Here is a 17,500-nt window from a genome sequence, read left to right on the forward strand (position 1 = left end):
CGGCACCCCGTACTCCCGAAGCACCCTCCACAGAACTTCCCGAGGGACACGGTAGAACGCCTTCTCCAAGTCCACAAAACACGTGGACTGGTTGAGCGAACTTGCATGCCCCCTCGAGGATCCTGCCGAGGGTGGAGAGCTGGTCCACAGTTCCACAGCCAGGATGAAAGCCACACTGCTCCTCCTGAATCCGAGGTTCGACCCCCCGACGGACCCTCCTCCCCAGCACCCCTGAATAGACCTTACCAGAGAGGCTGAGGAGTGTGATTCCCCTGTAATTGGAACACACCCTCCGGTCCCCCTTCTAAAAGAGGGGAACCACCACCCCAGTCTGCCAATCCAGAGGCACTGTCCCCGATGTCCACACAATGTTTCAGAGGCATGTCAGCCATGACAGCCCCACAACATCCAGAGCCTTTAAAAACTCTGGGTGGATCTCATCCACCCCTGGGGCCTTGCCCCCGAAGAGTTTTTTAACTACCTCAGTGACTTCGACCCCAGAGATTGGAGAGTCGGCCTCAGAGTGTCCAGGCCCTGCTTTCACAATGGAAGGCGTGTCGGTGGAATTGAGGAGGTCTTCGAACTATTCTCTCCACCAACTCACGATGTCCCGAGTCGAGGTCAGCAGCACGCCATCTCCACTGTAAACAGTTTTGACGGTGTACCTTCCCCTTCCTGAGACGCCGGATGGTGGACCAGAATTTCCTCGAAGCCGTCCGGAAGTTGTTCTCCATGGCCTCACCAAACTCCTCCCATGCCCGGGTTTTTGCCTCAGCAACCACCGAAGCCGCGTTCCGCTTGGCCATCCGGTATCTGTCGGCTGACCTCTGGAGTCCCGCAGGCCAAAACGGCCCGATAGGACTCCTTCTTCAGCTCCGCCCCTTTCTTCACCCGAGTGTCCAAAACATACAGCCGCAAATCCGATAACACGACTACAAAGTCGATCATCGATATGCGGCCTAAGGTGTCCTGGTGCCAAGTGCACACATGGACACCCTTATGTTTGAACATGGTGTTCATTATTGACAATCCGTGTCGAGCACAGAAGTCCAATAATAGAACACCACTCAGGTTCAGATCGGGGGCGCCGTTCCTCCCAATCACGTCCTTCCAGGTCTCACTGTCATTTCCCACATGAGCATTGCAGTCACCCAGTAAAATGATGAAGTCCCCAGAAGGAGCACTCTCCAGCACTTCTTCCATGGACTCCAAAAAGGGTGGGTACTCTGAGCTGCTGTTTAGTGCATAGACGCAAACAACATTCAGGACCTGTCCCCCCCACCCGAAGGCGGAGGGAGGCTACCCTCTTGTTCACCGGGGTGAACACCAATGTGCAGGCGCCCAGCTGGGGGGCAATAAGTATACCCACCCCTGCTCGATTCCTCTCACCGTGAGCAACTCCAGTGGAAGAGAGTCCAGCCCCTCTCAAGAGGGCTTGTACCGGAACCCAAACAAGTCTGACTATGTCTAATCGGAACTTTTCTGCCTCACACACCAGCTCGGGCTCCTTTCCAGCCAGAGAGGTGACATTCCATGTCCCAAGAGCCAGCTTCTGCAGCCGGGGATCAGACCGCCAAGGTCCCTGCCTTTGGCCGCCGCCCAGCTTACATTGCACCCGACCCCTTTGGCCCCTTCCACAGGTGGTGAGCTCATGGGAATGGGGACCCTCGTTTCCTTTTTTAGTTGTGCCCGGCCGGGCCCCATGGTTGAAGGCCCGGCCACCAGACGCTCACCTTTAAGCCCCACCTCCAGGCCTGGCTCCAGAGGGGGGCCCTGGTGAACCGCAACCGGGCAAGGGAATTCTGAGTCCATATATATTTTTTATCATAAGGGGTTTTTTGAGCCGTGCTATGTCTGGCCCCTCATCTAGGACCCTTTTGCCATGGTTGACCCTACCAGGGGCATGAAGCCCCAGACAACATGGCTCCTAGGATCATTGGGACACGCAAACCCCTCCACCACGGTAAGGTGACGACCCACGGATGGAAGCTCCACCACAATTTAACCAAATTAAGTTTAAGATTAGGACAGCACAGTAGAACACTGGTTTGCACATCCGCCTCACAGTTCAGAGATGCAGGGTTCTATTAACCTCGCCTTTCTGTCTGGAGCTTGCATGTTCTCCTCATGCCTGTGTGGGTTTCCTCTGGGGACTCCGGTTTCCCCGTAGGTTAAAAAAAACACGTGGCAAGCCAATTGACCCCTCCAAATTGTCCATAGGCTTGAGTGTGAATGGTTGTTTGTTCATATGTACTCTGCAAATGGCTGACAACCAGTATCCAACCATTCATCCATCCGTTAAAAAAAAACACACACACCCGTCCGTCCGTTTGTCTGTCTATGCATTCTGCCAACTCACTGGCTGTTCCCAAACTGACTCCTGTTGCCGACCTTGCCTGCCTGCCTGTTTGAACGTCCGTCCTCGAACTCTGCCTGGCCTGAATTATTGCCTGTACCTGACAATGTCTTGCCTGCCTGTTGGACTGTCGGTTCCTGAACTCTGCCCATCTTGACCTATTGCCTGTCTTTGACCATGTATTCGCCTTGCCCCTGCTATATGTCATACTGCTTGTATGCCACCCAACTGCCGATCTGGCTGTTCCTTCTCTGCAAGTAACCAGCCACGTCCAAGCACATGTCATCTCTCTCCATCGGCGCTGCTTCCCTGCTGCACCTGCTCTCCTGGCGTTCCAGTCTTCCACTTCCCCTTTAGTCAATAAACAAAGTTCATGCTACAAATGGTTGCCCTGTCTGGTTCGTCACACAATGTGCTAAAAATGTGACTTCTCCCATAATGCTTCTCTTATAATGTATTATTTTTTTCCAAACCAAAAGTTGTCAGTCGTGTTTATAGTAGTTGTTAAAAAGGTGTGATTTACTTTTATTTTATTTTTGTTTGTTTTTCTTAGAAACAAAACATTTTATTAAACTTGCACCACAGCTGAAATTGATTGATGAGTTGATTGATAATGAGTTGGCTCAAGTTCGTTCTATGCTGCACTCTGGTGGGTGATGCCTAACCTAAACTGTGTTGAGGAATACGTTTATCAATAGCATCAACGTACATGTTCGAGGCAGTGAGTCTACCTGTTTATGGTGTAAATATAAACGTGAGAGTATTGTGGAGATGCCGAGTGATTTAATTGCTCGTGATTAAGAGTGTAGAAAAAAGTAACACCACCGCAGCCTACTGGATGGGCCAAATTTTAAATGCTTGTGCACTTGACACTCACAATAATTGCATTTATTTCTACAGCATATTAATTTGCTGTGTAATTAATTAATCTTATTAACGCATTAAATTGACAGCCCTATATTTCCTACATCTGCTCAGAAGAGACTGCTGTCTGCCATGCCCCAGGTAGCCGCAGTTTTTCATAGTAAGGCTAAAAAAAGGAAAACCATGTATGTACCATGTATTGACAAGGAGTGTGTAGTCTTAATTTAGAGACTGGTGGGCATTGGAAGCAGCATGCCTCAGAGTGGTCGTCTCTCAACCCAAAGGTTGGAGATTTGATCCTCAGCCATTGTGACCATGTCGAAGTGTCTTTGAGGCAAACACTCAACCAAAAGTTGCTCCTGATGGCATGTCATCAGTAGGTAAATGAGGAAGCAGTGTGAAGAGCTTTGAGTACCAAAGGTAGAAAAGTGCCATACAATTACAGCCCATTTACTATTTACCATTTTTCGGCTGAAGGGGGCAGTTACGATCAAAAACTCAATATTCTGTGGATTTCATCTTGAATGCTTAATCAGAATCAGCTTTATTGGCCAAGTTTGTGCATGCCAAACAAGGAATTCGACTCTGATTGATCTCAGCCTCTGTACAACATCTAAGTGAGTAACAACATTCAGGTGTCTAACAACATTTAAGTGGCAAGACCAGGATATTATTGCCCAGTGATGTCTCTGAGTCTCTATGAGTGGTGTGAGTTCATCAGAGCGACAGCCTGGGGAAAGAAGCTGTGTCTGTATCTGCTGGTTTTGGCGTACAACGCTCTGTAACGCCGTCCGGAGGAGAGTAGTTAGAACAGACTGTAACCTGGGTGAGAAGGGTCTGTAGAGATGTTACTTGCACGTTTCCTGGTCCTGGACAGGTACAGGTCTTGGGTAGATGAGAGGTTGGTCCCGATTATCTTTTCCGCAGTCCTGATTGTCCGTTGCAGTCTGTGCTTGTCTTGTTTGATGGCCGATCCAAACCAGACAGTGATGGCGGTGCAGAGGATAGACTGGATGATGGCAGTGTAGAAGGTCTTCAGCAGCTCCTGTGGCAGGTTGAACTTCCTGAGCTGTCTCAGAAAGTTCAACCTCTGCTGGGCCTTCTTCCGGACAGAGTCTATGTGGCCGGTCCATTTCAGATCCCGGGAGATTGTGGATCCTAGGAACTTGACGGTGTCTGTGGTGGGAATAGCATTACTGGAGATGGTGAGGGGTGGAAGTGGCGAAGGGTCTCTCCTGAAGTCCACTGTCATCTCCATGGTCTTGAGCGGGTTCAGCTCCAGGTGGTTTTGGCTGGACCAGCCGCTCCATCTCCTCTGTATGCAGTCTCGTTACCGGCCCGGATCAGTCCGATGAAAGTGGTTTCGTCCGCATACTTCAGGAGCTTCACAGAAGAGCCGCCTAGGAGCAATCGTTGGTGTAGCGAGAGAAGAGCAATAGGGACAGTAAGCACCCGTGGGGGGCGCCAGTGCTGGTGGTCCGGGTGTCGTATGTGATGGTCCCCAGCCTCACATGTTGTCTCCTATTGATCAGGAAGCTGGTGATCCACTGACAGGTGGAGGCAGGTACCGTGAGCTCGATGAGCTTCTGGTGGAGGATATTGGGAGCGATGAAGTTGAACGGTGAACTGAGGAGCAATTGTTGGTGTAGAGAGAAGAGCAGTAGGGAGAGGACGCACCCCTGGGGGGCGCCAGTGTTGGTGGTCCGAGTGTCGGATGTGATGGTCCCCAGCCTCACATGCTATCTCCTGTTGGTCAGGAAGCTGGTGAGCCACTGACAGGTGGAGGCAGGCACCGCGAGCTGGATGTGCTTCTGGTGGAGGATGTCGGGTGCGATGGTGTTGAAGGCCGAACTGAAGTCCACAAACAGGATCCTGCCGTGCATCTCTGGGGTGTCTATGTGGCGCAGGATGTAGTGCAGTCCCATGTTGAAATCATAAGTAACCATTAGAAATGAAAATATAGTAGTCATGTTGGAGTCTACTTTGGGCATCCTTAAATACCTGCATTTTGATACATGATACTGTGAGCCCAAACAAAAACAATTCCTGAACCATAGTAAAACATTTTAAAGATACATTAGACTATAGTTTGTGTGAGTATAGTGCTGGCCTTCTGGAGGGCCATAATTTGGTGTGATGCCTATGCTCGCAGTTATAGCATGTGATTGAACTGAATTTACAATTTTGTTGTGTCTTAATTCATTCTCTTATGTATGTGTGTTTGTAGGTTGGTAAAATTTCAAAAAACAAGAAGAAAAAATTGAAGCGAAAAGCTAAGCAGCAAGAAAAACTGTTACAGGAGAGACTGATGGATATTCAGGTACTGCAATCACATTCATTTGTAAGCATACTTGTACCACGGTACTATTACCAATTCTAGTAACGTCTCTATTGACTAATCCTGAATTATTACATTACATAATTACGTTTTTCTTTCATATTATAAATCACCCTAGAGTAAAAATAACTCAAGTCAAAAAATCCGTCAAGAAAAAAAAACAGTTTTTTGCGTCAAGAAAAAAAATAGCATTTTTTGGACTATAGTCTCACTTTGTTTCATAGTTTGGCTGGTGCAACTTATATTTATTAAAATTAGAGCTCAGAAGTCTCCATTCTCTAATCAGGTTCGCTTTCTTTTTGCAGTTGAGAAATAGTTTTAATGTGTTACTGCAGGTGGCCAGAACGTGCTGGTAATGGACTAAAAGTATTTGCTAGCCGCCAAAAGAAAGAAGTAGCACGTTTCAAGTCAAGTGTATTTATACAACCATTTATGAAAGAAACATCTTTAAGAGCTTCACATTCCCACAATTGACAAGTATTAATGACATCCCCTGATCTTAACACCCTTAACTAAAAAAAAAACTCATTCAGGGCAAAATGAGAATGCTTGAGAAGAGGCCACCAATGGGGGAATACCTCATTTTAGGACGAATAGGCTGCATTGGATGCCTAGTGTGCAAAATTTAACACATAATGTGATACAAAACAATATGAGATAAAATAGAGTGAAAGTCTATTCAATCAGGAGAAGCACCGCAGGAAGATGTTCAGTGAAGTGTTGCTCAATGCAGAAATCTAAACGGAAGCGACTGCAAAGTGGTGGTTCACCTCAAATCTTGTCCCGGTCAGTCGGAGCAGAATCAAGACAGCAACTTTCAGCTTGGAGAGGAGAATCGGTTGTCAAATAGGCCAATATTTATCTTAACAAAATGTCAGACGATACAAATACGTTGTTAATCAGGTTTTGAATATTTCTACAAATAACTGTAAGTAGTGCTTTCCAGAGCTCTGGTACCCAAATAGAGAATGCGCTAGAACCTGGGGACATCTTTTTGGCTCTCGGGGTCATTAAAAGAACAATGTTTTGTGAAAGAAGTTTTTATGATGTAAGATGTAGTACCAATAAGTCAATGAAATAGGAAGATGTTGATCTGTGTAATATTTTATAGGTAAGTAACAAAGCCTTGAAATCGCAATTGGATCGGGAACCAATGCAAGATGGCTATCACAGTAATACAATCCAATGTTTTAGCTGCAGCATTTTGTACTAACTGCAGACTTTGTCTAGGTATAGCAAGACCAGAGACCAGAATACATTGCAATAATTGAGACCAGACGTAACAAACGCATGAATTATGATTTCTGTGTTATGTGTGTTAATGTGTGTTTGAAACAATAATATATAATTTCATATGATTTTCTGTTGAATCATTTTGGGTTGTATTACTTGTATCAAGACTTAAATAGGTGATGATGACAAGCAGGGTAAATGATCAACATCTCAGTTCTATCACGGTTAAGAAGCAAAGAATCAAAATACGTGTCAAGATTACAGCAATTCCACGGATTTGTTATTTCCAACAGTAAATATAATTGGGTATCAACCACATAACAGTGAAAACTAATTTACATACTAGAGCTGCCCTGGGAATGTTAGGATACTAGCACATTGGGATACTAGCACATTAAAATTTGATTTTTTTTTTTGAAAAAGAACATCAGACTAAAAACTCCTTTGATAAAATATGAGCTCAATCAAAGGCCAAAAATGAGGCAAATTATTAAAAGAAGTAGAAAATGGCTGTTCTCCTGTTCAGTTTAGAATAGAGCTTAGAGCTCCAGAGACTTTTTGATGCTCCTCTGTGCGATATTGCGGGATGGAAGGAGACTTTTTCCAGCCTATCAGCACCATCTTCCTCATTTGCTTAAAAAGTTGGGCGGTCCAAGCGCAAGTTCGAGTCCGCCCTGCCTGGCATTGCGTAAAAAAATATTCACCCAACTTGGGAATCGCACCCACGGCACCGGTGACCCCGGGTTGGAAGCGCAAAGCACTAGCCGCGGAGTTAAACCTTGGGGCTACCGATCCACATAATTGACTTATGTCAGTCTTGCATTTATTCAGCTTTTTACACCAAAACAGCATGTGTGCATGTGAGACGTAGCGTGTCCACCAAATTTAAAACCATGCCAAATTATACCTTTGTCCCTGAAAATTTCAACATGCTCTAAGGAAATTTTGTGCTATATGCAGCAGCCCAAGATCTACAAAAAATAATTTTGAGCCATATTTTAAAATGAAAAAGAAGGCAGCCATTTTGAGTTAACTTTAAATTCGGGATAGCTTTGACTTAAAAAGCTGCTGTAACATTACCCATGATCTTAATTCTCAAACATTTGCAAATTTGATGACAGTCTGGGCCAAGATCATCTACCAGCTTAATTTTCGTTGTATGGGCAGCGCCACCTAGTGGCTACAGAAAAAAAAAAGTTTTATTATTTTGTTTTCCTTCTCGCGGGTCAACCAGATCTCCTTAATATTTGCTTGTCAAGTCAAATCTAGTTTATTTATATAGCCCCAAATTACAGGCAAGTCTCAAAGTCGTCAGATATACAAAAAATTGACAATTATTCTCAAAGATCCCCTGATCTTAAATGCCCAGAAGGGCAAGGAAAAACTCAAAAACCCCTACTGGGGGAAAAAATGAGAAACCCTGAGAAGGGACCACAGGTGGGAGGATCCCCCTTCCAGGATGACCAGGCTGCAATGGATGCAGCGAGGGCACATAGAATACATAATATAAAGTAATATATAAAATAGAAAAATGTAGAAATGTAGATCGTCTCTCTAGTGACGCTGCGGCGCTCTACGTGGAAAACCGGACGTTTGTGCGGTCAGACGGAAATGATGAAAAATCAGCTCGGAAAAAGCTGTTGCCATGGCAACGCAGGGTTTACAAAAACAACGCTAAGTTTGATGGTCAAAACCTGCACGAAAACTCATGAAACTGCACACACATCAAGGTAGGCAAACTCATCAAATCATCATCATCCCTGGTTACATAAGTTGGCTCTTGGGATGTGGAATGTCATCTCTCTGGCCAGGAAGAAGTCCAATCTGGTGTGCGAGGCAGAGGTGTTCTGACTAGACATAGTCAGACTTGCCCCACACATACCTTAGGTTCTTGTACCAGACGGCTTTGAGGAAATAATGGTACACCTTCCTATGCAGTATACCATTAACACTGTAGAGTGGAAACGTGGTGCTGCTGACCCAGACTGGGGACATTGTGGGTCGGTGGGGAGTAGACCTCAATTCCACCATCACGCCTTCTTGAGGAAGCACAGCCTGGAGACTCTGAGGTGGGCTCTCCTATCTCTGAGTTTGAAATCACAGGGGTGTTTAAAAAGCTCCTGAGTAGCAAGGTTACTGAAAGGCTTTGGATGTTGTGGGGCTGATCTGGTTGACACCTTTACAACATCATGTGGCCATCGGGGACAATGCCCCGGGCTCCTCGAAACACGGAGGAGCAGCGGCTCGACTGAGTCCCTCTCGGATGACAGAGCTTCTCACCCTGCCTCTTTGGGAGAGCTCGGACACTCTGGACAAAACACATTTCGGCCACAAACTAGAGTCCCACAGTCCAAAAAAGGTTGATAGGATTTTCTTCAGGTGGACAACATCCTTTGGGACCCACAGCTCGTGACCATAGGTTAGGGTAGATCAGGGGTTGGCAAACTTTTTGACTGGCGGGCCGAATTCGGTTCTAAATTTAGATCGGGGGGCCGAACCAGGAGCAGATGGATGTACTGTTTGTGTGAAGTAATAGAAATGACATGTAAAGGTCATTGCATAAAAGGTTTGTACTTTTAGTAGGTAGTAAAGCATGGATATTCAAAAAAAAAAAAAAGCTTTTTGAAAACAAATGCATTTATTAACAGCATTAAAATAATATTTCACCCCAAAACTACTATCAGTGATTCTCATTATGTACGACACTGTTATTATGAATAATAGTTTCATCACTTCAGCGCCTGCAGGTCAGATTTATGAAATATGTTTATCTAATGAGACGAAATCACATCAAACAGCAAACATTCTGACCAAATACATCTTCTTGAAGAATCAGTGAAAGAATACATCTAAATAAAGTAATAAAGAAATCAATAGTATTGTTGGTCTCCCGTTTTTTGCAAGTGCATCATAGTCTGGAGTAAAATGTGTTATGGTAATACTTAGGATAGAGCCGAGGTGTCGGTCCATTAATCCAGATCTGTGATGGGCGTTGTTGACGTTCATGTGGCTGAACGTCTGCTCACACACGTAGGTCGAGCCAAATTGTCTACTCTTTTTTTAAACACTCGGCACTCAGTGTCCACCTTTCTTTTCCTCGGGCCACTCATTTTAATGGAAGGATTCCAGGGGAAGGTTTGTGGGTTGCATTAGCATAAAACTGTATCAGAAAGTTCAGCGCGCGAGTTACGAGAATGCTGACGTCACAGCCCACACTCGAAATTCGGCACTGATGGAAATAGAGAGCGGAGTGCGCCGGGTCCGTACTACTTAGTACATACACGCACTTCCGGGAGTAAATGCGCAGGCGGGCGCTTCCCCATCTATTGGGGAAACATATTAATTGCAGGGAAAATGACCCAAAAAAAAGTTTGATAATACAATTTGTTTAAGTTTGGCGGGCCGGTGGCCCTCGGGGCCGTAGTTTGCCCACGTCTGGGGTAGATGTTAGTATGTCATCAGTAGGTGAATGAGGAACCTGTGTGAAGCAGGTAGAAAAATGCTATACAAGTACAGCCCATTTCGAGATGCTGATTTTCATCCCAACCACTTCAAACTCGGCCGAGAGCCGCCCCAATGAGGGTTTTAGATCATGGCTAAAGAAGCCAACAAATAAGAAAAATAAAACAAAAAAAAAGTACATTTGTATCAAAGACAGTAACAGGTTATCTTACTTGGAGGCTTAGTCTTGGCTAACAGAAAAGGGCAAAAAAATAACATTAAGTGATGGTTAAAAAAAGCACCACCATATGCAAATAGCAAAGATGCGAAACTGATGTCACCAAACCAGACCCCCAATGCCTAGGCTGCATCTAGAAATTGTGTCCATTGAATTTGTAAACAAAGGGCAACCTTGGCGGAGTTCAACACTACACCGGAAAAGAATCTGACTTACTCAGAGATCAGTAGGTTTGGTAGAATAGGATGACTTTATTGTCATTGTACAACCGATACACAATGAATTTAAGATATTCTACCAGCGGGTGGCTGCTGCCATGCAGGGCACTTCCGGGTGCCAAATTCAGGGTTAAGTGTCTTGCTTAAGGACACTTGGACATGGTTACCATGGGCATGGAATGAGGATTGAACCCATAACCTGCAAGTTGGGAGACAAACACTGTACCACTGAGCTACAGCGCCCTGATCCTGCACCCTCCACACAATGAATCTGAAATTCGACCACCTAATGAACCCTACTCTCCAGCACCTCTGAATAGACCTGTAAGTGTGATTACTCTGGAGTTGGACCACCAACCCAGTTTGTCAACCCAAATGAGTTAACACGTGCATCTGATTAAAATGCTGCCTTGATGCCTCCCCAGTGGGAGTCCCAGGAGGGAGGGTTAGGGTTAACCCTAACCCAGGACACATAGGAGAGACTATGTCTCTCGCTGGCCTAAGAGCATTTTGGCATCCCTCAGGACGAACTGGACAGAATGGCTGGGGAGAGGAAAGTCTGGGTTTCTCTACTTGAAACTGTGGATGCTAAAGCATCTAAAGATGTTCATGATGGAACAAATCCAACCAAAGCTTTTTATTTTGTCCACTACTGTTGTCGTGGGAACACATTGTTTGCTAAAAAACACAAAACAAAAAACACAAATTTTAATGGTCTTGGCAATGGTGAAAATATATTTAAAATATAGGGCTCAAAAGTAGGACATGTCCAGGAAAAAGACGACGTCTGGTGAACCTAGATCTACATTGTATTAGTTCTACTATATCTTTATTCATCTTCTCTCAGCTAGAAGTACATTGTTACTTAGTCCTGTATGTGCAAATGGAGGGGTGGCAAAGAGTAAATCTGGCCACACTTTCCCACACAAACACACAACATAATTAGACACTCATCCATGTTACAGTTGGCTCTACACTCACTGTCATGTACTGTATTTACAATAAGGTATTTTTCTTCTTTAGAACAGGCCTATGTAAAAACAAACATTTTGCGAAGTGCTGTTGCCATGGTTCCCAAGTAAATCGCACTTACTTTGATTGTCTAAACGTGCACCAAAACTTTTAAAACTTTGCGCACACACAAGGGGTTGGCTTAATCATCAATGTTTTATTGATTATTGTGTGATATTTTTTTTATGGTTCAATTTAACACCCTACAAAAGTTTAAAAGAGCAGCCCCGGATGTAAATTCCTCCTAGCTCTTTGAAAAATATCAATACATGGACTAGCTCGAGACCTACTAAAAGCCCCTCGCAGCTATATATTAAACCCAACAGGAAGGTATCCATTTTTTATTTACTCAAAAATTCTGTGTAGCTTTGACTTTAAAAGTAGCTTTAACATTACCCACATGATCCTATCTTGTAAAACGTTTGTAGATTTAATGTTAATCTAGTCCTGAAGACATCTATGATCTTATTTTTTGTTGTAGTGCTACCACTATGGGCTATAGTCAACTCCCAAAAAATTGTAGTCAATTTTCAATTATCTACAAATTGTTGTGCCCACTGTCAAACGTGCACTTTTTATCAAAGTACCCGGCTCCCCATTAAAGGGTTCGATAAGCCGGGGTGAAGGGACTCGTCCGTCTCTGACCACCCGAGTTAAATTAATTCTAAAAGAATCAATATAATCTCTTTATGACGCCAATCCCTCTCAAGTCAAACGACGCGCGTTCCGAGTAACTCAAATTCGAGGCAAGTCGTCAGAATAACCGCGCCATAATGATGGCTCCCTTCGGTTGTTTGATGCTTTTGTTATGTGACGGATATTTTTAGATGTCTTTGTTAAGACCTCAAGGATTCGTTAATTTACTAGAGCGCCCTAGCTGAGCTCAAGATAACCACTTCGAACAAGATCTGACAATTCCTGATCTTAAGGTTTAAAGCTGTCTTCACTTTAAAAAGAATTGAACGGATTTAAAGAATGACTGATAGGGAAATAAAGACATTTTAAAGTTCTAATTACTGCATATAAAACCATGCTCAACATAGTTGATACGAAATAATCAATAACCGAATTAAGGGTTAAGAAGGGATTTAATGAATAAGCAAGAAAAAGAATTACAAGTCAAAAAAACAACAACACTCACCCACTCAGAACAAAAGAGGAGACTAAAGGTCTAAAAACCTATTTGGTTGAACAAGTCGAGTGATCGGCTCTCCTTTGTTCCAAAATCCGAATTCTGTTTAAAGAAGAGGAAAGGTCCGGCCGTGAGGAGCATAGCCAAAAAAGTAAAATCGGCGTCTTCCCCTTTCTGCCCGGAGCGGCTGTCTCCTCTGCCTTCCCCGAAGTTTAAAATTTGACAAAGTCCAATTCGAAGACTCTGGAAATTCATCTTAGAAGATTTCAATCTCAAAAATTATGAAAAATCCATCTTCGTCTAAACGGCATTCTTTTACTCCGGGCAGCGTCACGGCCATCGCCCTGACTAGGAAGAAGCGCGCCACTCTGTGTCCGGGCAACATATTTATAGGCTTCTGGCATTACCTCATCGGAATTACCTCACCGGCACATGAGGTGGCCTTTCTGGAAGTTTCTGGAAGCTTCGAGAATGTTCCTTAGCTGATCCCTGTCCAGGCCAGCCGGAAACCACTGGTTGTCTTGGCAACCTTGCTTAACGCAGCAACCACTGCGCATGACTGCAGTCTGCCACCGGATGCAGCTGTGTCCTGGTTTGCTCGTTCTTTCACTATTAGTCCTTGATGTCTCCTCTCAACTTAATACATGCATGTATAGATGACACACCAATGTTAAATACAGGTTGGACAAAACATTGCAACATTAATAACATATATCTTGTCTGATAAAAATCAATTTTAACACATAATCATACTTACCATAATAATGGGTTCTTCTACCTTAAACATATATATTGATATTGCTCAAGCTGTTACATATTAAAATTATGGCATAGCAAACTCAGATTCCAAAATTTTGCGTTGCTACGTGTTTAAACAGGTCATGTCCTCCAATTGCTAACAATTTAATTTATTAGATTTGTTAGTTTCCATCAGGTCACCCCTATGTCAAGCTTTAACACCATCTCCTGGTGAAATTTTGGAACTACTACATGTTTTGGGATAGCCAATGTGCCTGGGGCAAATTCGATACCCAATTTTTCACCATCTTGTACCACCATGCCGTGTGACACCACGTAGTTATCGCTGTAAAAAAAAATAATCGGCTAACCACCTGTTCTGATTTTGGTAGGTCAAATACATTACAAAACTTCCAATGTGCTCCTTTACTGACTAATTTTTGCTGTTTGGTGCATTAAATTAGTATTTCTATGGCTATTTGAGATGTATGACTGTATGAGTGGTGGAGGCACCTTGAGTTAACTGCTGAACGTGTGTACAGTTCCTTTGCTTCTCGCCGCAGCTACTGATCATTCAATGCAAGCACTCTTTAAAAAAAAATACACATATAACTGGAAATCAGGAAACACAAATGTATGTCCGTGTCTTTAAATGACAACAAGTAATGTTGCACCTCTGTCACTCAATTTGTGTCCGCTCCTGCAGGGGAACTATATATTGGCACAACAACTGTTGAGATGCCTCAACAAATGTTGTGTTCCCATTATATTTCATTGGGCATTTGCAAAGGCTATGCACGGAAAATGTCTTGTCAAGTCGATATCCTTTCTTGCAAAATCCCAATTGTTCCCATAGAAGACACTGCATTCCACTGTCTCGTCTACTCTTCCTCATTGCTGTTATTGCGATTGCGCGATTGATGTATATCTGCGGCGTATACGATGTATGCGATGTATACGAGCAAAAAATGAATTAAAATTGATTGAAAATAACATTCAAACTTGAATATAAAAAGCATTTGAGGGATTTTGAATCTAAAATGATGTCATTAACTATATCAATTGAATTGCTCAATAATTTAGAGCAATTATGTTTTGTAGATGTGTAGCCAGCTCCAATGTAAACAACTCCAGCTCTCATGGTTGTAACTCTAATGCGAGGCAGACACATCGATTCATTGGGGAATGGGAATCTTAGTTGCAAGTCTGAACTCTAATTTGACTACATAAAAGTCACACCTGCAACTATTACAATATGTGCTAAAAATACTGCACTATTAATTAACAATCAATTACATTAAATATGTCTTCTGTTTGTGTTCAGAAGATGGATGAGGAAGACGACACACACTCAAACTGTGAGTACACACGTACAGTAATTCTATGATATTGTAAACTAGGGCTGGGCAATATTTTGTCAGAGGTGGTCATCGTCCTCCATCCTTGAGTTTTGTGTCCTTGACCCATGTGTGCCCAGCCTGCCCCTCGTTGGTGAGAGCCAATTGGCATTTAGACCATAATTTCTACGTCACAAGCAGGCACAACGCAAGCAGACACAGCCAAATAACAACAACAAAAGAAACGCACGCGTAGCGTGGTGATCAGTGGTACGAAAACAATACGGGATGCATCACTGCAGTCTGTGGGACCAAAAGGTATACACCTTTGTTCTTTTTTACTTGTTGTTTATTTGGCTGCATGTTAAGTGTGCAGCATCTGGCTGTGATGAAGTACTGGTGAGTCCGTTCTCTATGGCATTCGGCTGACTCGGACCAACTGGACGAAGCTGTAATGGGGACTGGAAAGACAGGGACAATGCCCACCTCTAGTTCCATCCATTATTTTCTATACCGCTTGTTCCCACTGGGGTCGCAGATGTGCTGGAGCCTATTCCAGCAGTCATCGGGCAGTAGGCGGGGGACACCCTGAACCGGTTGCCATCCAATCCCAGGGCACACAGAGACGAACAACCATCCGCACTCACACTCACACCTAGGGGCAATTTGGAGTGCTCAATCTGCCTACCAAGCATGTTTTTGGGATGTGGAAGAAAACCGGGAATGTCCAGAGAAAACCCACGCGGGCACGGGGAGAACATGCAAACGCCACAGAGGAGGTGGAATCGAACCCACACCCTCGTAACTGTGAGGCGGACGTGCTGACCGAGCCACCCCCACCTCTAGTTATCGTATCAAAATCAAGATATGAACATTAAAGATATTAACATCGAAATTCGGCCAATATCAGTCATGTGACATTGCCACACTTGAGTTGCATGTTTAGCTCAGTCCAGCTAACCAACCATATTGCTCCTTTCAAATTTGACATGGAAAAAAATGAAAAAATAAGCCAGCCAATGATGGTCATCTTGCGGAGGATGCAGGGTCGGGGAGCAGAGCCATGCAGAGCCACAGCATACAGTAGAACCCTGGATCTTGACGCTAATTTCTACTAAAAGAAGCAATGACAAGTGAAGCCATAGCGTTCCATATGTGGCGCATGACATGTCGGACATTTAAAAGAAAATTATGAGCTGAAAATAAATTAATCATGACAAAATAACACTACTTAAACACAAAACGTACTTACCATGGTAAAAGAGCCAAAGTCTTGGAAATAATGTCAGAATACAAATCAGTGTGAACAAAAGAATAGCTATTGTTTACAAATACAGTGTGATGCAGAAAAAATGATAGACCTTTCACCAAGGCCCCTACTATTCGCTTCTCTTACAATACCTACTGTGTCATTGTCGAGTATGTAGGTTGAGCTGAGTTGCATCTCACGAATATGTTCATTACTTAAAAGGCCCCGCATTAAAGATTGCGCTGAAAAAGATCTGCTGTCTAGCTTCCTAAATATAACATACTTTAGCTCTCTTTTTGAATGGTTGTTATCGCGTGAACTAAACTCTTCAACTTGTACCCCTCTGATCTTGTGGGCTCGCCGGTGCAGCTTTCCAGCTATTTACAATAGCTGTTTTTACCTGGTTGTTGTTGCGTGAGCTCAACTCTCAGCGTGAACTCCCGTGATCTTGCATTCTTGCGGGGCAGCTTTCTGGAAGCGTGCCACGCACGACTGCACTCGTGTGTGTCAATGGTTTAAAACGCATTAAACAACAATTCCAACTAATCTTAGTTTCTGAAGCTTTATCCGACAACCGAGACAAAGATTTCCCGAAATTCTGCGGCAAAAAACGAACATGTCAACTACCGAGGCGGTCAACTTGCGGGTTTCAACTGTACTTAATATTTGCGTAAAATTGTAAAATATAAACAGTATACACGTATTGAGCTTCAGAACATTATGTTGTGGCAAAAAGAAGAAGCACACCCGGTTGACTGTGTCAAACGCACCTCTTTTATTAAGGTGCCCCCGGCTTCCCGGTAACGGGTTTGTCTTGGCCGAGGTTCGGGGATTCGTCCGAAATCTAACCACCCGACTTAAATTAACTCTACCAGAATAAATCTAATTTCTTTACGACGCCAATCCCTCTCAAGTCACCCAAAGCTCGAGCCGAGTAACTCAATTCGAAGCAAGACTTCGAAATGACCGCGTCGTATTGATGCCCCCCCTTTTTTCTGTTTGAAGCTTTTGTTATGTTACGGATATTTTTAGATGTCTCTGTTAAGACCTCAGAGATTCGTTTGTATAGCGCACCCTAGCACTAGTTTTGCCGAAGTAACTGTTGATATAGATCCGTTCTACTTGGTCGCTCAAGTAGCGAGCCTACTATTTTTTTATTCGAAAGAGTATCGAATTAATAAAAGTGTGACAGTAAGAGCATTTGAGAAGAAAGTTAATGTCCTTTACATTATTAATTCTAACTTCTTTTACGTATATCCAACACTTAACTATCGGAGTGATTCAACCCACTCGATTGCTTTAAAAAGAATAATAACTCTCTTGAAACGAATCAAAATGTCCTATT

At 43.7% G+C, this 17,500-nt stretch overlaps 2 protein-coding genes across 8 annotated transcripts in view; both read left to right on the forward strand.

Moving 5' to 3' along the window:
* Positions 1 to 17,500, forward strand: part of LOC148401245 (uncharacterized) — a 178,280-nt gene that overhangs the window by 103,106 nt on the left and 57,674 nt on the right. The gene's annotated exons all lie outside the window — the stretch shown is intronic.
* Positions 1 to 17,500, forward strand: part of LOC148401247 (SRSF protein kinase 3-like) — a 115,505-nt gene that overhangs the window by 69,634 nt on the left and 28,371 nt on the right. For all 7 annotated transcript variants that reach the window (XM_088368423.1, XM_088368424.1, XM_088368427.1 and 4 more), the window contains 2 exons: positions 5,448 to 5,540; positions 14,894 to 14,927. In XM_088368423.1, the coding sequence (XP_088224549.1) occupies positions 5,448 to 5,540; positions 14,894 to 14,927 (127 nt within the window). The remainder of the gene's footprint in view (positions 1 to 5,447; positions 5,541 to 14,893; positions 14,928 to 17,500) is intronic.

The sequence above is a fragment of the Syngnathus floridae genome, chromosome 2 (genome assembly GCF_059516105.1).
Source record: "Syngnathus floridae isolate MCC-2025c chromosome 2, RoL_Sflo_1.0, whole genome shotgun sequence".
Classification (NCBI taxonomy): Eukaryota; Metazoa; Chordata; class Actinopteri; order Syngnathiformes; family Syngnathidae; genus Syngnathus; species Syngnathus floridae.